Source organism: Mastigoproctus giganteus, chromosome 10, assembly GCF_048544385.1.
Source record: "Mastigoproctus giganteus isolate SK-2022 chromosome 10, ASM4854438v1, whole genome shotgun sequence".
Lineage (NCBI taxonomy): Eukaryota > Metazoa > Arthropoda > Arachnida > Uropygi > Thelyphonidae > Mastigoproctus > Mastigoproctus giganteus.
Window position 1 is genome coordinate 152,079,789 of NC_143584.1, and position 23,378 is coordinate 152,103,166.

The 23,378-nt window shown below is 37.1% G+C and overlaps 1 protein-coding gene across 2 annotated transcripts in view; it reads right to left on the reverse strand.

Moving 5' to 3' along the window:
* The window catches only part of LOC150079384 (uncharacterized), a 202,521-nt gene that overhangs the window by 136,511 nt on the left and 42,632 nt on the right, over window positions 1-23,378 (reverse strand). The window contains exon 1 of one of the 2 annotated variants that reach the window (XM_090382598.1): window positions 10,212-10,816. The exons of the other annotated variant lie outside the window; for it this stretch is intronic. Coding sequence (XP_090238724.1) covers window positions 10,212-10,325 — 114 coding nt within the window. The 5' untranslated portion in view covers window positions 10,326-10,816. Of the gene's footprint in view, window positions 1-10,211; window positions 10,817-23,378 lie in introns of those variants that run through there. 2 annotated transcript variants of the gene reach the window in all.

Consider the following 23,378-nt stretch of genomic DNA (forward strand, 5'->3'; position numbering starts at 1 on the left):
CAACCAATGCTGTCGGAAAAGAAGGGATGATCTTGATGTAAAAGAAAACTTCCAAGCAACCTTCTCTATAGACTGGTAAAGGTTGTTTACAGCTATCCGGCCTCTATTAGCTATTATAGAAATAGAAAATGATATCTTATGTACAGTTTTCTATCTCTTATTTACATTTCAGTAAAAATTAAAAAAAAAAAAAAAAAAAAAATCGAACAAGTCTAAATAAAATCTTTTTGGCAAAAATGCATGAACTAAAACAGAAATTCGTGGCTATATATAAAATTTTATATACACGGTTTAAAAAGTAAGGGAAACTAAAGTTAAATTCTGTATCAAACAGTCCAGGGAGAAATTATTTTTCTGACTGATTCCGGACACACTTGATACGTTTCCTATCAACTTTGGTAAATCATGTGGAATGAAACAATGAACAGAAAAATAAGATAAAATAAATAAAAGAATGAAAACAACGAGGAATAATATTTTAAACAAAATTAAGGAAATGTAATCTACAAAATGAATAAATCTTTCATAACTTTTAACTGTTTCGGAAATAAAGCGAGTCCAATAAGATGAAGGAAGCCTATTATATTTCGTTTTCAACAAAACTGATCTGAAACTCTTTCAGAAGTACTACATACATTGCAAATATTTCAGTTTCTTCTGGAACAGAGAGAGAGAAAGGTGGGGAAAGAAAAAATAGCATGTGCGGTGGAAGAGGGAAAAATAACAGCGCAACTTTCAGCCAGGCTGTAGTTATTTTAAGCCCTTCTAAGTGCTAATGGCCACGTCTCGTTTTTAAAGGAAAAGCATCGCGGTGAATGTAAGTAACTTTAATGGAAAATAAAGGAATACATATCTATATAGTTGTATATACGACACAGATTCAGCATCCCATTGAGTACTAGTAAACCTACGGACAGCGATGTTTCTATAAGAAAACTTTGTTGTTTTGTAGTTACTGTATTTTGCTAAAACGCCTTTGGAAACCGACAAAATACAAGAATTTATTCCTAAAAATAAATAAAATAATTTTATTAAAAAGGAGCGATTACGAATTGCAAAATACTGCGATTTTTCATCCTAAAAGTTGGAGTATGTAGAATGAATTTAAAATATTAATATGAGTCCACGGTCAAGTAAAACGCGTGCGCTACTGCACTTCATAACCACTAATATTGAATTCTACTTAAAAAAAAAAAAAAAAAAAAAAAAAAAAAGCCAAGAATATGATTTAATACTTGCTAGATTTCAAGCAGCCATTCCTGAATATTCTCAAGCCTTTGATTGAAATTCAGTGGAAAAAGAGTATTTGGGAAGGTCCACGTTAAATGAAATCCTAAGCTTAAAAAAACGAATCTAGTGCAATTATCAGTTGGGTAATGTTGGCAGTGCGCACTCAGGCTCAATAGCTTTTTATTTCTTAAATTAATTGAAGCTTTTATTTTTCCTGTAAATAACTGACCTGTTTTCACTTCACTGCACATACCTCACAATGTAATATTCACTCAACGTTTTGTAATATTTTACTTATTTCCTCCTGGATTTTTAATAAAAAGTGAGATGCAAGATGCATTTCACGGATCTTCTGTAATTTAATAAAATAAATAACAACGCGCACCTAAGAATGCTGTAAGCAATTGCCATCTTTGTAATGTACTTACTTCCTCCTGAATTTTAATAACAGTTGAAAAATAACATGTATTTCACGTTCCTGCTCTGATTAATATAATAAGCAAATTGTAATAATTCATGATATATTTAGTAAACTGATAACAAAAAAAAATCAAGCTCCTCAGACCGTGAATCCACCATACTGTCCATTCATTTCTCCAATGAGCACGTGGTAACAAACATAATATCCAGCGCTTCCAGCTACAACAGACAGCACATGGATAGACTATGTAATATACATTCAACGAAATAATTGCCGAATTTCTATTGATCCGATTTTAATGAAATGTGGGATGGCTCATAATGTTGCCGAGAGTTTAACAACAATATGCTATATGTAATATGTTCATGGGGCAGAACAGACGAGAACTGGAACGTTAATGGAATTTAATGTCGTATTCAGAATTCCAGCCACTGAGAGCCATAAATTTTTAATCACAGATTTCTATTATTAAAGAGAATGTTAAACACTTTATATGGTTCGATAGTACGATTCTTTAATCAAAAAGAGACTCGTGATAGAAATTTAAATCATGCCGTTGAACAGATGATTATAATCGTAGACGTCTACTAATACTTTTTTTTTTTTTTTATGGGCTTGTGAGTATGGTTGCAAAGATGGTACTCTTTAATCAATGATGAATTCAGAAATGTTGCCATACTTATTTAGAGCTGGTAGGTTAAGAATTCTGTGAAAAAAAAAAAAAAAAAAAAAAAAATCTAATTTTTATCATTCCAATAAACTAAAACTTTGTCACGTAGAAACACATACGCAGACAAGAGGGGACCCTAACCTCCAAGAACGTATTCTTTTATATTATATAATTGTACTGGCACGTGACAACGCATATAAAAGCTACCCAGAAGGTAAGAGTCGCCTCCTCCAAACAAAATTTCTGAAACCAACTGCGCGGAAGTGTCTTATTTAATATATTTAACACTCCCCGTAACGTACTTTACAAACTTAATCGGAAATATATTTATTAGAAAAATGCATCCCTAAATGCCACCCGAGTATCTTGTTGCAGAATATGATAGCTGAGCCAACAGGTACAAAAAAAAAGTACGTTTATTGCATTTTGTTGTGCCTACTCGCACATAGCAAATTTAATGAATATGCAAGAAGTAGGGACGATCGAATGGTTAGAGCAACCACAGCTCTCTCCTCTCTCAGCTGTCAAACCTCGCTGACATAATGGCATACACTGAACAATGGTTCAATTCTCTCAGCCTGGATGTGAATTCCTCTCACCACTACCAGTTCTTCGTAATTTAACATGCTCCGTACAATTTCGTAGAGGTACTGGTTTGCTTGGTGTGCATTCCATCCATCCTTCCTTCCTTTCCTTTGAGTAATTGTCAAGTAACGTCAGGTGGACTATAATTACATAACTAGATCCAGTTTGTAAACTAATAATACTGCCATGTCAGACAGTCTGAATGTAAGGATAAATTCTAATTCAGACACCGTACGTTGTTTAGAATCATACAGTTTAACATAAAAAGCAAAAAAAAAAAAAAAAAATCCATATATTATACCGAAGCAGCAATAACAAATGCAATGTTAACTCAAATGCCAGTAGATATGAACAAGCTTGTTAATACTGTGGTTGCTCCTTTACGAACTATGTATGAAACTAAAAGCAATTATGCATCATTACATTACTGGAGTGAACAGAGAGAAGATTAAATTAAAAATAAAAACGCCCATATTATAAAATTTAATGAATGGTGCCATCTTGCGGGAAAACAATTAGAACTGCATTCTCTCTTTTAATGTTACTAACTTGTGAGAGGGGAAATTCTCGGAATATCTAAATAAATGTCTCCAGTCTCTGTACGCATGTTTCTTGCATATCCAAAATAGATCTGCGAAGCTTAAATTAATTAACCCCCCTCCCAGTTATTTTACAATAATCTCTATCATTGCGTGTCTTCCATTTTTCAAAATACAGTACTGGGGCACGTTTTTGATAACTGTAACATAACGAAACCTATTTAAACTAAAAACTAATTTTGAAAGAAATAAAATCTTTGTAGAATAACGAAATTAATTCCTACACATAAGTCTCTTTACTTTCTATATACTGTACTTGTATCTTCACTTCAACGAGTTGCATAACAAAACTCTATGCACGGACTGTCTGAGGCTAATAATATTTCATTAAAACCACATTCAATCTATGAAATTCAATTTTTACATACAAATTGGCGGTGAAAAAAAATTCTCGCTTTCTATGTGTTCGATTTTAATGAAATTTGAGATGGTTCAACAAATCTTTCTAAAAGAACTAAATATAAAATTTCATGAAAATCCGTCCACTGGATGTAGAATTGTTACATGCGGACGGACGGATGGACATAGTAAAGTCAATAAGCGCTCAGCAAATATGTAATATATGTGCGAACGCACCTAAAAATGAAAATGGAAAGACATACATTAACTCAATTGACAACTAATATGTGCTTATATCATACTAAAGCATATACTGTATTAGTCTTAATATACTGTTTTGGCTTTAGGCACACCGCATCTTCAAATCCACGTGACACACAAAAAAAAAAAGTAAGACGGTAATATTATTGTCTCTTTAAAATCCCTCCGACTCTTATGGGGCGTAAAAAAATTGCGCGCACTCTCACTCTCTCTCTCAATGAAAATTTGTAGAGATGCAAATATCGTGGTATTAAAAAAAAGAAGAAACTGAATATTCATTGTGTATTCACTCTGGAATCCCCCCAGTAAGCAAAATAAAGTAATATGCAATGGCTTCATATTTACACAAAAGCGCACCAATCAGCTATTCAACCGATTGGTATGGTTTGCTTTTATTTTCATTCTAATTATATTTCATTTTTTATTTTATCAATCAAAACTTTCTCAACAGCATATCAGTGAAAACCTAATAGAAATATCGTATCACGGAACATGATATGTTAGGAGTGAATTTATAATATGTGGTTCTATTCGGGTCAAAGCCTGAAAATATCGCTATAAATCGAGAGATTAAGGCGAGGAAATGGCATCAATGAAAGAAGGCTTTTGTGGTTCCTTTCTTCCTACATTAATTTTCGCTTTATTTGGTTTGCTATGCTGAAGGGAAGCAAAGGAAGGGGAGGTGACGCTTCCCTTCCAAATTATACACTTTCAGAAGGGTACATTTCCTACAATTGGGTTATTTAGGTTTATCAGCTAATTCATTCTCAACATTATACCGAATAACGCTAAAAACCAACAAAGAGGAAAGACGACCTTTCTTCGTCGGCCTGCCCTCAATCTGAATAGTACATAGTGCGAGAGCAGACAGGGGTTACAAGGCACAACAAAGGCGCACTATGCCATCTATGGAGGGAGCAGTGAGCCAAGTGAATCACAAATGGGACTGTGTGACGTCGGATCTAGTGAGTCATTAATGGTTTGACGGTATCCACTGAATTTCAGTGAGAACTTTAGCCCCTAGTAGTATAATGTCAATGGTAGCCACGTTCTCTACAATGACCGTGTTCAAATACTGCAGTAGCACAGTGCACGTGGACGGCCTTCACAAGTTCGCAATCGCAGTTAAAAAAAAAAAAAGGAAAAAAAATGATGGAAGAGTGTCGACAGCCTGAACAAAATGAGAATAAACATCGTGAGGGATTCTGTATTCACAAAATATCCTAGTTTTAGTAACAATAGATTTTCATAAAGTGAAAGTGAGGTATAAAAATGGTGATCCCGATTAAAGCTGGTGGCACAGAGGATTCAGTTTATCGGTTCATTTTTTTTAATCGATCAATTTTCTTAATCAGCAATGAAATACGAATGATTACGCCCACGTATTGGGGAAAATGTGAAAGGAAGAAATGAATGGACTATGGCACGTGCTTTAACTCTTAAATGGTTTATTTTGTTAATATAAGTAAATTGAGTTTAAAAGTTTTACAGATATAAGTCAATTATAAATATTAATTTTTTCATACTATTTACCTACGCGAAACAGTTACTGATGGGCCTTACTTTTAAATACTCATAAAACAGACGGCTTGTTTGCTGAACAAATCTGGTGTTAATTTATCATTTCATATTTTTCTCCTCTCCTCCTCCCAATGCGGAAAACAGCTAAATACACTGTTAAGGACTTTATCCCAATAAAATACGTGTTTGCATATATTGTACAATGCTTTTCGTAAGTTTGTTTTAATATTAATTCCAAATGCGAAATGTTTTGAATCCCGTATGCTACTACTGTGAATAAATTTGTTACTATACTGTATAAGAATTATTTGAACACTTAAGTATTAATCATTTACGATTTGCAGATGACATGGTGGTTATAAGCCACGATCCCAAAGAATTAGAGGAAATCTTAATCAGTTATGCACAGTTAGTAAGGATTTTGGACTAAAGATGAATATGGCTAAAACAAAAGTAATGATGAACAAGTATGCCACGGAAAGGGAAATAATGATTGAAGGAGCAGTAATTGAAAAGGTGGAGTCATATACTTATCTGGGACAAGTTATTAGCTGTAATAATGATAAATGGCTGGAAGTCAAGAGAAGAATAAATTTTGGATGGATAGCATTCAGGAAATATAGTCACATACTGAAGAGCAATATCCCAGTTTGTCTGAAACGTAAAATAATGAATCAATGTATACTCCCCACCATGACTTATAGAAGTGAAACTTGGGCACTCACCAAAAGAATGGAAGAGAAGCTGAGAACTACACAGCGAAGAATGGAACGAATTATATTGGGAATCAGACTGTTAGATAAGAAGAGAAACACATGGATTAGGCAGCAAACTCAAGTAAAGGACATTCTTATCAAAACTAAAGAACTAAAGTGGTCTTGGGCAGGACACATAGCTCGAAGACAAGATGATAGATGGACTAAGAAAATAACAGAATGGTACCCAAGAGGAGCTAGAAGAAAACCTGGAAGACAAAGGCGGAGATGGATAGATGAAATTCATGAGTTTTTGGGTAGTAAATGGATGGCCAGTGCTCAAAACAAAAGGAACTGGAAAGTTGCTGGAGAGGCCTTCATCCTGCAGTGGATTGAAAATGGCTGATGATGAAGTATTAATCACAGGTTGAGGATATCTACTTCCTAGCATACAACCCGCGTAATTAGAATGTGATCGTCATAGTAAGAATTCATCTATATGGTGGCATGGTGGCAAAATCACAAGGCGAGGTGCATTACTCTGAAATTCAAAATATTCCAAGTCCATTGAAATTCAGAGTTTTTCATATGGAATATATATTTTGAATTAATCCAAGAACGTCTATCCAATTCAGATATTATAATACACTGGCTTGCATATATTCAGCCCATTTCTAATAGTCCTACATAAATAAAAATAAGTGTACCCCCCCCCCTTCTCATTAGGATCAGTTAGTTGACTTTCCTTTGTTTGACTCTTATTCTATCTTTTAGTCATACTATGAAGTTATTCAGAATGGGCTGCTGTTAGCGGCCACCGATACTGCATTCTAATTTCCTTTCATTCTTAATTTAAATTTTATTATTTTAATAGTATGTTCTGACAATGCTAAGATTACACTGTCTTGCGTTTTACTTTAAAACTGGTTTTTTTTTTTTTGTTTTTTTCCCTGAACGATAGAGGTCAGGGCTTTGTTGCATGCCCTCTATTTGTCTTCCAATTTTAATAGTCTGGAAAGCTTGTAAAGAACTTGCTTTGATTCGGTTCTATTTTGACACAGCATAAGTGTCACAGTTGCGTAAATTGGTTATTTTACAATACTTGTTTTTCTCGTCTGATTGATGCTTTGCGGAAGAGAAATCACTTCAAGTATTAATTTGCATAATTGAAAAGTTGTGTCCCCGGCGGTCACTCTGACTTTGTGACCTTCTGAGGATACGGAGTCGGGTGGCTACTTTATTTCATTTTACATCATTTTCTTTATTATTTTTCGTTTGGATGGCCAGTTGCTATAATCAGAGCCAAATGTATCACACACACACAGGCCTGCCTGGAGAAGATTAGCAGGGGGTTACGGCATCCGCACACCTGACTTTCAGGGGGTGAAAAAATGAATAGCGTCAACAGGGCACTTTTTATGTAGTGGGGAGGAGCGTCATTTTCTCTTTGTTCGCATTCGGGTGCTTGCAGGTCTTGTTGTAATCTAACTTTAATCTTTCATTTCAGCCCTTTTCTGATAGCACAAAATTTTATGGTAACGCATTTGTGCAGAAAATGGTTATTGTTCACAACAAATCGATCCTAACATTCATGACACAGCATAATCTGTTTCTCAGACACGGGGAAAAAAAAAAAAAAAAAAAAAAAAAACTCAACTCTAACTCGATTATTACTGTTTATTATTTCTTTAGTTTCTATAAACATTACCAAAATAAGCCATGACAAATATTCAATACAGACCCACGTGCAGCGAAGATAATAACCAAAGAAAATTATTTCATACCAGTGAAGACCAACATTAAGGGACACCCAAAGATGAAAACGAAATACTGTGAGCATACTATATAATCACTTTAATAAATATACTTTTATGAACTATCTTAAATAAATGTGTTTCTGTTTACATCACACAAGCGCCCCCACCATGTTATAAACCTAACGCATACCTATTTATTTCAATTTAAATTTATTGTACATTGTCCTCACTCTTATGTTCAGCATTCCCGCAAAATACTACCATTTCGTGTTTTCACTAAACTAACATTATTAGTGAAAGTGTTATGTGTTGCTTCGAAACTCCAAACTACAGGGTAGTAATAATTCAGTTCGCGTTGTGGGAGTAGGTACCGTCATTACTTCTAGCCACTTCTAATCAAAACCGAGACATCTTAAACCCCAGAACACGATTTATCCATCATAGTATCTTCAAGGGATTCCTCCAGCAAATAATCTATCATTACCTCCTCGAGATCATGGCGAGTACAGCGAAAACAGGACGGTGCTAGTGACTTCACACGTTTCAAAGACGTCCCCCCCTCCCTTCTCCAGCACAGACTTTTTTTTTTTTTTTTAAATCTAAAGGGAGCAAAACGGGATAACTACTGAATTTACAATATATTTGTATATTACATGAAAATTAACATAACATTTAATAAAAAACAAGTAACAACAAAATACACTTCACATGTATGTTTTAATTTAAAGCCATAATGAAAATCAGTTTTTCAAAAATAAACTCAAACAAGTTAAAATTATGGGGGAGGGGAGAAACCATGCGAAGAAAACTAACAAAAAAAAAAAAAAAAAAACAGGAGAACCTCACTACAAACGAGGTTATACATAGTCAAGCCATTATCCTCGGAAATTAATATTGCTCCTTAAATTAGAATTCATTATTTTTAGTATCACCGAAATACCGCACTCTGACTGCATGGTAGAGTACGGTAGGAGCACGTGGTCAGTGTACTATACTATACTCGTAATTTTTATATTTCTGTCTTGTATTTCATGCGATGCGATTAACTGAAGCCGTAAATTTCGTTTAAATGGTTTCACTAAACAAAGCTTATTTTGTCTGTAATTCCATATACATAGGGATCCATTTATCATCACATTTGCCAGTTAATTCATATTCTTTGGCTGAGAACTGTTTGGAAATTAAACACTTTTTTTATTTATTTATATAAATATAGAGAGAATACATAAATGTATATAGTATAATATGCATATACAAAATAATACCACATTACACAAGTCCGTTTCAAATTTTTTTTTTTTTTCATTTGAATAATTTTGTTATTTATAGGTCAATTATAATAGTTACTTGAAATAGTTATTATAACTCCGTCTGGATGCCGCCAGCGTCCCTCCCTTTCTCAAACAAATTCCTCTTACCACAATAAAAACTGGCTAATATTGAAAGGCAAAAAAATGAAACAATAAAGATGAACATATAACTTCAAGCATCTTAGGCGGATAAGAATTCTGCTGGAAACAAAATCAGATTAGTTAATTTATTTACTGCAACACACTTCAGTAGCGGTATTTAAAGATTAATATGAGACGCTGCAGTCTCCCCATAAGAGTTATGACACCTTATAAGTGAACCAAATAAACAAAATTTTGCCTCTTTATTAAAAACATCATCGAATAAATTGACAATTCCTAGCGTTAACTCTTAAATTCACATCAGTTGTATATATGCGCTATACGGTATACAGTGATATATCACAATTTTATTTCTATTTAAGCCCCACATATACGTAGAACTCAGAAGAGTCCTATCAGGAACAAAGACCTACATTTGGGTTCCAACCATCTTTACTTCAGAGCCACTGGTCAAGCGAAGATTAAAGACCGATATAATTATATGAAACCGCTCTTACTCTGTAAATATATTCAGAAGAAAATTAATGAAAAACACTAGCACATACTGGATGTTCAAAAAAAAAAAGAAAAAAAAGAAAACAGAACAAACTGCATTAATCAGGTGACTGCACGGAAAACTCCATGTCAATAACACCAAACCAGAACAGAGCCAAACAGACAGTAACTCAAGTATTCCCGCTATTATTCTTATACTGCATCACTACCGTTTGGCTGTACTTACTTCCTCTTCCTCTTCTTCCTCTACATCGATGCCGGGATCGGAGAGAGGATCTTCCTCGGGATCACTGATAGCCCTGTTCCGCCTCCTACATACCGGGGACAGCACGGCAGCCATTGTGGACAAAACGCGAACTCTCCGGCTTCTCGGCGAGTCTGCAGCCTTCGATTGACAACGCCGCAGTAGCTGCAGCTAACAACTATCGGTGTTCACGTGCGGCCTACCCAACCTCCCATTGGTAGACAAAGGACGCAAAGCAACTGCTGTAAGTATATAGCAATGTCTTTTTCCGTTCCCTCAGCAAAAATGGTGCAAAAATGAAGCACAAAAAACCATCCTCTCCACAGGGTATAAAAGCTACGAAACGTTCACAATCAGCCGTCCGACAGCCACCGTTCTGGGAGGTCACACTGACAGTGACAGGTGGCGTCAGTCGCTGCACGCTGGTCACCGATGCAACACGGACGAGACTTATCAGTCATCAAATGCCTAGATGTTACTTTAAAGTCGGAGAGAGGATGCTGCAAAGCGCACGCGGGCGCAATTCTACGACCCTGGAGACTGACGTTATCTTCACAAATGTGATACGACGGAAGGAGATAGAGGCTTTACAAGTCACTTCCACTCCAACTGCCCCGCTAGAGGGCGACAAAAGCGTCACACGTGCCCATTCTTACATTAAACAGGTGCTTGTAACTTCCCTCCTCTTCCTCCTAGACCGAAGGGTGTGGAAGATATTTCTGCTGGTCAGTAGATAGCAGTACTATCTTTCTCAGTATTCACTATCAGGATTGAGAATGCGATGGATGAACAAAGGACGTTACGAAAATGCAACATCAGAAGAGTGTTGGTGAAGACGCGGATGAAAATGTCGCGTTACAAACCACCTGCCATCTGTTTGTCATGACGCTCCTGTATGGGTCTACTAAAAGAACCCATGTGACAATCCAATTCAATCACAGCAAACGTTAAAAAATAAAAAAAAATAAAAATAAGTGCCCTTCAACCGGCAGAAGAGTGTTCTCATTACTATGGCACCCAGCCAACGTTTATGTTAAGTTTTACGTGACCCAGCATGTGCCACAGTCAAGGATGTTGAACTCCAGCGGCGACAAGAGGCAAGCGTCTGACTGGCGTCTTCTATAAACCCCAGGATTCCTGTCTTTCTCGTTCTGGGACACACGATTATTGTTGTTATTGTGCAGTATCAACGGTCGCGATGAAGAATCACTCAAACTCACTCTCTCATCGACAGAACAGTAGTAGTGTTAGATTATCATTGTGAAAGTTTATAGGGTAAAGTTATAAAAATGTCGGAGAAAATAAAATAAAAGAATCTGTGACACGACTGGAGTAGGCGATTATAAGTAGGTCAAATAGGTGGTAACATCATAAGAAATGCTCAGTTTGAAGAACTCATGACACTTAAAGATATTTGCATCTCGATTTCTAGTGTTATCCACGGTTAGCTTCTTTAAAGTGTGAATTCAAATCCAAAAGGAAGAACATAATCAGTGCGATTAGCAATATGTGTGATAGCTCAAGAACTTTCTTTAAAGTCTGATTATTCGTGTACCGAAAGTAATTTCTGCTCTGTTTGAACACGTCTAATTAATTTGATCGTATGCTTCATTTTTATTCAATTAATTTATTTTTTCATTATTTATTTCTGCACATACAATAATGATACAATAATGATAGGGATTCTGGAGAAAAAACTGCATGAAATAGAGATCTTTTATTTAAAAAAATAAAATAAATAAATAATAATAGTAAAATAAAAAATAAATAAATAATGGTGACGTATCCGGACACTGTTCACAAAATCCTCCACCTACAGAAAGTGATTTGGAATTTATCGTTTCTTTCATTCAATGAGAAATTAGCTCCTGGGTGTTGATGATAAAATTTTCAGATAAAATTCTTTTGTTTTTTTTTTGAACACATGATAACACTATCGTTTATCTTACCTCTAAAATGGCATAGATTTTTAAAACCTTAACATTAAGTTACAAGAGTCTTAAAATTATAATCCTTGTAATTCTCACCGTGTGGTTGTCCCGGAGTATAAACAGACATAAACAGAAAATTCTGACATAAACAGAAAATTAATTTTTACTAATTTAACGTATGAATATACATTATATTAGTAAATTACACCCATACTAAAATAGAATAATCGTGAGGAGAGGAGAGGGGGGGGAAGTTTCTTTCATTTCTATCCGAAACAATCGTGTCTAGTATATTTTGAATTTACTTCATAACAAAATACCGAAGTCGGTTCAGAAACGGTTAACACCATAAAATTGAACAACATTTTGTATACTGAAATTTACTTGCATAATGATACTGGAATTCATATGTCCATAGATGTACCCTCGATTTCCAAGTATCATTCATGAGTTTCGCTAGGATACGGGTGTTTGCGGCTGTAATTTGTATTTTCTATGGGTCTTAGCTAGAGTGAGTGCAGATTTGATCTTGAGATTGCGAATGGTTTGTGCTGTTGGCACATTGTCATATTAGGATTACATAAGAACAACATAATACTTGTATTAAACATGTATTCACTATGTCCATAAATTGCTGTATTATCTGGTCGGTTTGCTTATTTTGTTGGACGAACCCGGGGTTTCCCAAAGAAACAACCTTTCTACAACAGACAAAGAGTGTGTGGGGGGGGGGGGATTCATCGCGTCTTGCCCGGATTCGGACCGGAACCTTTTCCACCCGGTGGCCCAAAGTATTATCCGCTGACATAGCAGACAGACTCTTCACTTTACTCCGTAATGGAATATACAAAACCAATGCCAAAATTAAATACAGTAGTCGGCGGACCAAGGGCTCTCTAGTGGAGGGTATATGCCGTATACCCTCTGGATTTTTAAAAGCGAATAGCGTATACCTTCTGGTTTTTGAAAGACTGAAATACGGTGTATGCCCTCTGGAGTGCGATAATATGCACAGTATACTCTGCTTTTCGTAACATTCATAGATTATACCTTCTGCTAATTTTACGACTACAGCACTGGACGGACCTAAATAATGAGAAGAAAGAGAGAGAGAAAAAAAAATCAATATGGATAAACTTTTATTACAGTGCAATTAATGCAAAGCTCAGACTGAAGCATTTTAAAATGTGGTACCAAGCAACTGCTTATTTCGCCTGTGCTTGAAGCTGCCGTTGCATAGCTTTTTTTACAAATTCTTTATTCTAAAAGAAGAATGGATATAAACAAACCTGCAGTTGTATATCTGTCTTCCTTTAAAGTGAAGAAATTTTTTTTTATGTTTAGTGCACTGCTCTTTTTTTCTGATATGTTCTTTCAGAAGAGATGCGATTTCTTAACCCAAAGATTTTGATTTTGTGATCTCTGGAAAAACTGAGTGCAACATTACGAGCTAGTGATTTTTAATTTGCTATATCACTGGAACAGATTGACATTAACTCTGTGAAAAAAATAAAAATTAATGAAGCAAATAGTGAAGTTGTACTTCTTAAAAACTAAGTTTGGTAAATATTCTCGCTCGTTTGTTACGCAGCTTTCTAATGCATTCTAAAAAGTTTCCATAACAGGGCGCAACAAGTTTGCTTCAATAACTAATTTCTTGTAGACCCTTCTCTTACCTTCAGATATCTCCACCATTCCAATTAGTCTCCAAGAAATGCTGCTGAAGAACAACATGAAAAAACTATTTGCACAGTCCAAAGGTATGCTGCGGAGTTGTAACACCCAAAACCACAGCACTTTTTTTTTTTAAAGACTATAACAGTTTTTATTTAAAAAAGATGGCTCGCCCTTCCCATGCCACTACGGAAATCGTCGTAACATGTTTTTCAACCATTCTGTTTCGGATGGCGACAATGCATGACTTCCAAGGCCCCCAACCTCAGTACAAATGATGGTTTCTATTTGGGGATATCTGAAGAAGTTTCTTCGATTGCTCTTTGAACGTCAGCATCACCGAATTAAAAGAGAAGATTACAATGATATCAGCTTGATTACGTCAAGGAAATTTTTCAACATAGATTTCCTAAATCTTTTCGCCCTGAACCGCTTTAACTCCTCTCCCCTAGCTAATAAGTAACTCCTGGATTTCTGTTCCCCAGCTGCAAAACTACTATTTAGGAGCACTAAAGTTCACTTGATTTCCAAACTTATTACTTAAGAAATAGTCTTTATTGTACTATTAAATAATGTTTTTTTTTTTTTTTTTTTTTTTAAACTAATTAGCTCAACTAATATTGCCAAAACAAAATCTGCTAGTTCTCAATGTCGCACCCTGCATATATATATATATATTATTATTATTATTATTATTATTATTATTATTATCTGTTTATTTCCATAAGGAAACCACCCCGGGACGGCAAAGTGCCAGGAGGGTGCTAAGTACATATCAGGGTACGAGATACTACGTGCAGTGGGTTACATATACTGAACACGTAGTCTCGTCCCGAAATATTATATACACATTTTATGTTTAATATATACAGTATTTACACATTAATGATTCTGTACATACATTATACAGCACATATAACTTACATATTAACATAACTGTTACAGAAGGTATATTTTTACAGTCAACAGATTATTGTTCTTAAAGCAGAAAGCTTCACTTTTATTCACAATTCTTTAGTACTTTGCAGCCGATTCATATTTCAGTAAGCCTGTACGAATCCTGGAAGATCTCTTTCCGGTATGTTGCATCCTCACACAGTTTTTCGGCATCTATCTGTAGTGAGTTAAATATTCTCGCTGCATTTGATGGGAAGAATCTTTGCAGGCTACTAAGATTGTTCAGGACTGAACGCAGTGGATTATTTAGTTCTCCGCAACGTCTAGCAGTGGCACGCGGTTTAACTAGAATATTATCCAGGACTGGAGCATCCACTCTGCCTGTGAGCATTTGTGCGAGAGTGTGTATGTTCCTGTTAATTGTCCGCTGCATCCAGGGTGTGATGTTAAGGTTTGAGTAGAGAATGGCCCTTGAGATAGTAAAAGGGTGGCCAGCAACTCTGTTAAGCCATCGCAAGAACCAGTACTCGATCCCAAGGACGGACTTATAATGTGAATCTGGAGCTGAAGACCAGATTTGCGAGGCATACATTGCAATTGGCAGGACACACATTAAAATGTACTTGGTCGCTAGCTGAGGATCCCTAATTCCTACCAGTTCCTGCCTAGTAGCCCATAAAGCGGCGAATATTTTTGTCTTCATATGGGCGAAGTGTTGAGCAAAGGTGAGTCTGTCATCCCACTTAAGACCCAGGTCCAGGTGAGAGTGCACTTTTTCCACACTAGACCCGTTCACAGAGATTGAGATGTCATTTTTATTCTGCTTGTAACTTATGGTCATTTGGGCAGACTTCTGTGCATTAATACGGAGCCCGATGCAATCCAGGTAGCTCTCAAATTCTCGGATTGTGCTATTTGCCATCTGGCAAATACTTTCTGCTGATTCATGGTCTTTGGAAGTGATGAAGAATTTTACATCGTCAGCATATGTTATAAAATTGTAGTACCGTGCAAGAAACGGCTCCAGGACGGCCGCGAAGAGAGTAGCCGAAAGAACTCCCCCTTGAGGCACTCCTTGCGAGATGGTAAAGCAAGATTGTAGCTTTTGGTGCTTAACAATAAGTTTCCTATGTTCTAGCAGGCTGCTTATTATAGTTAACAGATTTCCTCTTACATTAAAATAATTCTTTAAAATCGCAATGAGCGCTGGAATTGAGACGTTGTCGTAGGCTGCGGAGATATCCAAAAAAATAATATCAATTTGCTTTTTCTCATTTAGTGCTTTCTGCACGCGAAAAAGGGTTTCCAGTAAGTTTGTTATTGTTGATCTACCCGAAATAACTGAGTGCAAATGTGGTGGTCTATGGCTGAAGCAGTGTTGATTGATGGTGGGAAGAAGCGCTTTTTCGAATACCTTCTGTAGGGTGCAACTAACAGAAATTGGTCTGTAATCCTTAGCCAATTTTGGGTGTTTAATCTTTGGTATTGGGGTTACAATGTAATTTTTCCAAGCTTGCGGGAAAGCTCCTGTCCTGATGATTTTCTGATAGATGTGCAGTAATAGATCTATTATAAATGGGCTACTTATCTTAAGGATGAACATTGGAAATTTGTCTGGTCCAACAGTGGCCTTATTGGGCAGATCGTTGATTGCTTTCATTACGCTCTCTTTGGTGATTAGTATTTCACTCAATGGAGGTCTTGTTGGTTCCTCTCTTGCCGAATAGTTTCGCTTGTTTAAATCTTTCAGGAATTCCAAAATTTTGTTACCATTATCAGTGTTCTCAATTTGATTCAGTCCATGCAGGTTACTAAAAGTGTTATTAGCCCATTCCTTGAAAATGCATTCTGTCATATTCTCTGTGTTATTTCTATTGCTAGTAATTCTTTTTGCTCGTTTTAGTTTGTTATGAATAACACTGCAGTGTGCCTGTCGTTTTGCTTTGATGAAATGTGCTCTTTCTTTCTTATAACGAATGTGATCGGCAGGATGACCCGTTCTTTGCCATTTTCTATACAGTTTTTGCTTCCTGAGGAAACTTGCTTTCAGTTGTGGGTTAAACCATTCTTTTGTTCTCTCAGATATTTTGATTTCTTTTGCTGCTCCTTCCAATGCTGTTTGGTATAGCTTTTTACCCTGTATACCCTTTTACCCTGTAGACACCCTGTATATATATATATATATATATATATATATATATATATATATATATATATATACAGGGTGTCTCAAAAATATTGGAGGCGCCTCCGTAGCCAGGTGGGAAGGAGCAACAGTGCGTAGCACACGCTTCTTGATTAGACCGGGGTTCGAGCCCGTCACCAACAAATTCGGAGGATGCGGAAAGGTCAGGGAATGACCACCGCATATTCCCGGGGCAATATAGCCTTAGTTGCTAATGCTCACAAAACAACAACAACAAAAATATTGGTACAAACGTTTAGGGGAGGTAGGTAACATCTAAAAGAATGTGAATCGCATAGGAACCCATAACCGGAAACGTCACGGGAAAGTAGTAGCAGAGGCACAAGAAGCAGAAATGACACAAGACAGTAATTAGTGGCAAACATTTATTTGACATAATATTAACAATGGAGTACGAGATGGATGCATTTCATGATGTTACAACAGATGCTCGAAGGTTCCACCATGAGACGCGATGCATGCGTGACGACACCGACGCAGCATGGATTGGCGGACACGGTCGAACACACCTGGAGTTTCTTTGACAGCAGCAGCAGCGCAGACGAGTTTCGTCACGAGATCCATTTCCATCTCCACAGGCGATTCATACACGATAGATTTGAGCCCCCCCCCCCCACAGAAAGAAATCAAGGCTCGATAAATCAGATGAGCGTGGGGGCCAGGAAACGGGTCCACCACGGCCAATCCATCGACGCCCAAAACGCCTGTTCAAGTGGTCACGAACACACCTTCCATAATGGGCAAGTGCCCCGTCATGTTGAAACCAAATGTTGCGTCTCACATTTGCTGGAACATCGTCAAGTAACCCTGGTAGAACTTGTTCAAGAAATATCCGATATTTAGCGGAGTTCATGCGGGATGGTAACAGGTAAGGGCCAACTAAGCAGCCATCGACCATATCTGCCCACACATTTATTGCGAAGCGATGTTGTGGGCACACACCGTGTGGGTTGTCGTGAGTCCACACATGAGCATTGTGCTGATTGAATAAGCCTTCTCGAGTGAAATAAGCCTCATCTGTGAACAAAACATAGGATGGAAAATTCAAGTTTTGAACACTTTCTTGGAGAAACCACTGCGCAAAAGCAGCACATGCAGTACGATCTTGGAGGGAGCGGTAACTGAACCCTTTGGAGATGAAAGGGATATAAGGAATCGTCGTGCCAGACACGCTGTACACTGCAAGGAGACACTACTAAGGCAGAGGCAACGGCACGTGTGCTGGTAGTAGAATTATTCTGGACGGCATTCAACACACTTTCTTCCATGGCGGGAGTTCGCATCAAACGTGGTCTGCATGCACTACTCCTGTTACCTCTAAATGACCCATAATCGCACAAATTTTGATGCACACGCGCAAACAAACGGTGGTCCGGTACATGTCTGCCTGGGAAGCGTTCTCCATAAATTCGTTGAGCGACTCGTCCATTTTCCTCTGCTAATCCATACACTAGGTGCATGTCTGTCAGCTCACAGTTCGTATATCGATGCATGCTCCTCGTGTGGCGACTTCCGCGCCGTCTACCGACTTACGGTGACGTTTCCGGTTAGGGGTTCCTATGCGATTCACATTCCTTTAGATGTTACCTACCTTCCCTAAACGTTTGTACCAATATTTTTGGGACACCCTGTGTGTATATATATATATATATATACACACACTTTGTATATATAATAACAGTTGCTAATATCCGGAACCATAAAATCATATTCATATATATAAATTCCACATCAAAGTTTTTGTTTCTTCTTCCCTGATAAGGGTTATTGCATTTTTGAACCATCAAGACAACCAACTAAGAAGCAGATCTGCTCACCTGAAAGCAAATGACAGACTAAGCCCCATGGAGGGAAGTGTGTGTGAGGCGGGGGAGGGAAAAGGGTTAAAAATAGCTTTGCGAGTAGTAGGTACCACTGTTCAACATAATCGGTATTTCCTGTCTGTCATCTATCTAAACAGTTTATATCGTAGCGTGATTAAATTTACTGACGAAACCAGCTACGGGTTAGACAATTTTGGTTAATGACGACATCTCTTCCACCGGTAATGCTAGTGTATCCAGCAGAAGGATGAGATGCGATAACAGACAGGACAAATTGATGACTCAGTTTGACAAGAGATTAAAGGAGGGGAGTATCGCGGGTGAAATGAATTTCGTGTAAAGAAATGTAAGCAAGTCACTAGTTTAGATGAATGACTAGAATTGTACAAATTATGTTATCTCCTTGAATTAGTTAATGTTATTACTGAAGCGGTGACAATTTAAAATTCAATTAGATAGATGTTTTCAAACTTGAGCATACAAGACAAGTATAGTAAGCAATAAATATTAACAGATACAAAACAAGTATCAATTTGTTCAGACTATTATTGATTAAAATTAAGCAAGACAAGTTAAGAGCGGACCAAGGATGAGAGAGGGAGCAACGATGAACACTACTGACTATGATGTCTTACTCTCGCAGATACAGGGATGATACATAGATGTACGCTACACGCACGGCGCCACGCGTCTGGAGCACACACACCACCAAAAATAGCCAAGGCTGTCAGTGCATCCTGTTTGGTTAAGGTATAGTACATCTTATGCATTAGCTACGTTTGAGGGAAAAGAACGGAAGTGAGAGTTTGAATGGAAAACGGAAAAGCCACTTTTCAGTATCATCTGGTACCACTTTGGGGGGGGGGGGGGAATTTGAAAAGCAAGTTTACGTTTTTAAAGTACTTCGACATTAGAGTACCTCCCTTTTTTAACATTTTTGTTTAGTTCATCCAATTCTGGAAAGAGTAGATAATACAGACGATACGATAATGGGATACTATTTTTAAAGCGCAGTTCAGAGGGCAAGGCCGTATCCAATTTCATTCACTTTAAATCAATTAAAATATATTGTACGGGTATCGACAAATACGAAAACAGAACTGAATTGATATTTAAAAGCGTGTACAACTTGCTAAAAGAGCATCAATGTTCCACGTTCATTTCTTCGAACACCTGTAAAAGACAGCAGTGTCTGAAAAATTTCGGTCTCAATTTCTACGCTAAGAGATTTCTATAGCGGATCAGTTACGTACAATATTCGTGTGTGATTTTTTTAATTCACAGTATGATGTAAAACATCTTGATTTGCTGCGTGGGTGCATGAATTAAGTGTTTCCTATCAGAATAAAACACCGTATAAGAAATGGTTCGGTCCACACGAAAAGTAAATTATTATGAGGCACAGCAGCACACTGATATTTAGTACTGCAATGATGCAAGGAAGCGGACATTTTCTGCATCTGCAAAAAAAAAAAAAAATAAAATAAAATAAAATAAAATAAATAATAATGTATATATCTCTTCCTGTTGGCAAAAAGTGGCTATCCAATTCGGCCTTGACCACCGTGGCAGACAATTCATTCCAATGACTTATAACACATTTCCCAAGAGTAAACTTCATAAGATCCAAACTTTCGCTCAAATTTTGTATTTTTGTCCCCGGTTTCTTCTCTGTTCTACCAAGTGAAAATATATCTACCTCAGTCTTTTTACTGATTCTCTTCAGGACCATATATCTTTATCATGTTCCCCTTCCCACCCAAGACGTCTAGCTGCTAAGTTCTGCAGTCCACACCTTCTAGGCCGTTCTTCATACTGATATCGATAAGCACCGTAAATCAATCTGGTTGCACTTCTTTGAACTCTTTCTGGAAGTTCTATGTCCATCAAGCGTTGCTTCCAGATCTGAATAAAATATTCTAAATACGGTCTCATCATCGTCTTATATGCCGACCGGGCTAGCCGGGTAGGTAAAGTGCCGCCTGGCAACCCAAAGGTCGCGGGTTCGATTCCCGCCTCGGGCTGGATATCACGATGGTGCCGAACCAACCGGTTGGTTGGATATCCCGGCCACGATACACGAAGGAAGCAAGAAAAAACTGGTTCCTTCGTGTATTGATCACATCATACGAAATAAATAAAATCGTCTTATATAAAGGGATAAGGGCATCCTTTTCCCTCCTTGTGACGGTCCTATATATCATAGACAAGACACCAAGTGTCTTGCCTCCCCTTCCCCAAGCAAATAAGTAACTCCTAGATTTCTATTCCTTAGGTGCAAAATCTTACATTTATAAACATTAAGTTCAGTTGCCATTTGTCAGGCTATTTATGCAACAAATCTAGATAATCAGCAAACTTTGACAACTTCCCCTGCATTCTCTCATCAATGTCATTAAGAGACAATAAACAGAAGTGGCGCCAAAACACTGATACCCGAGGTAATCCACTTGCTACAATGGTCCACCCTGGGGTATATCCATTTATTACTTTTAGCCAGTCTTTGATCCAACAAAATTCCTATTAATCCCATTTGCTCTAGTTTATGCAAACTGGATTGTATAATACCCTTTCATGGAGAACGGTAACAAAAGCTTTACTGAAGTCAAGGTGAATAATATCCAAGTTGTTCCTTGCACCCAACTGCTTTGACTTCGTCATAACAATTAACCAGATTGGTCAGGTAAGACCTTCACGAATCCATGCTGCGATCCATTAAGGATACTATTCCTATCGAGATGGTCCATGATATTACTAACCATGAAGTCAAAATGGCTGTTCTATAGTTGCCTATCGCGCCTTTTGCATCTTCTTTTGTGGAACTCACAGACTTTAGCATTCCTCCGGTCCAATGGAATTGTCCGTGAATATAATAATGATCTCATTAGCATCCCCAACGGAATGACGATGATCCACTCTCATGCATGTATGCAGCCGTTTTTAGTATAATAGGTTTGGTTTGGTTTGGTTTGGATTTTATTGGCGCATTAGCAGCTAAGGCTATAATGCGCCAAGACCAAGTATAATAGGATGCAATACCATCCACACTTTATCTTTATAGCTCTATCTTTACTCAGCTTCAACAGTTTTCTCCTATGTACTTTTCTCCGGTATTAATATATCACTTAATTTACAGCAATTTGACTCCCTATTACCGATCCTTCATGGTTCAAATGGTCTTTCAATTATAAAGATCATTGCAAAGTATCTATTTGACTCATCTGCCGAGCCTTATATGGCTTTTACAATTCGATCATGGATTTGTGTGTGTGTGTGTATATATATATATATATATATATATATATATATATATATATATATATATATATATATATATTCCCCCCCCCATTCACGTACAAAAAGAACCCGTTGTCTCCATTACTTTTACTTAGCTTTCGTCCCATCAGTTGTTTTATTAAATACACGCTTATAATATTCATATAATTCAATATCTCACGATAGTCTGTAACTGTCCCATGCTTTTTTTCTTTTGCTCATTTCAACACTAGCCTCTGATCATCCACTCGAGTATCTTTCTTTTGCGAAACTTATCTACAAGAACAAATGCATTTATAGCTTCCATGATAAATCCCTTGAATACTGTCATAATGAACTCTCAAACAGTTTTCTCTCTGTAGTTAATAGTATTCCAAGAAACGCCTCAATCCCCTATAGTAACCGCTCTTGAACTGAAGCCTTTCCCTTTGACCACAACTTTCTTTGGACATTAATCATTTTATGACATTATGGTGACTACTCGCTACTGGTTCCGCACTGTCAAAATTTTGGATGCAGTTTCGATCACTGGTGGGAAACAAGTCGAAGATAATAGAACTCATTGTTTTTTCTCTGATACGTTGGAATAAAACCTTATCAATCAGCTACCTCAAAAATCTATTTCTCACGGGGTAATTCCCCTCTACGATTTCCAATCTAAAAGAGGTAGGTTAAAGTCACCCAAAATGAGGAAATCACGCTTGGCTACTCATCCAAGTTGCCTACAGAGATTTTTGTCATACACCTAAGAATTGTTTGTTCTGTAACATACGCCGACCAACATCTTCAATTTACCGAATGTCATCAGGCACCGCACAGATTCAACGTCCGCCTGAACTTGATCTGGCTTTGGAAAGAGTTCAGGCTCAGAGAGCTTTTGATAAGAAGCATGAATTCCTCTTCGATCCTCCCTATCCCCCCCCACCCAAACAAGCTATACTCACCATTATAAAATTCTTCATACACTATCTCTGAATGACACCATGTCTCCGTTAGTCGTATTATATCAGCGTTGGCTGACCTAATTAAAAGTTCAAATTCGTTTAATTTATTTACAGTACTCTTGGAATTACTATAGAAACAAATTAAACTTCTTACATTTTGGCTTTTTACAACTTGACGCATCCCTTTTCTCAGTTGCTGAAACACATTTTTCCTGCAGTATGTAACTGCCAGTGATTTTTGCACCTATTTCAATGTTTCTTTTTATACATAAGATAATTACATTTGGGATATATTAATTTTGGATGTGAAACCTCATTTCCGAATTCCCTCTCTCTTTCATCGTGAAATGTGACCTTTCATAAGTAATTTGTTCGTCGCTGCACATACGCTTCCGTTC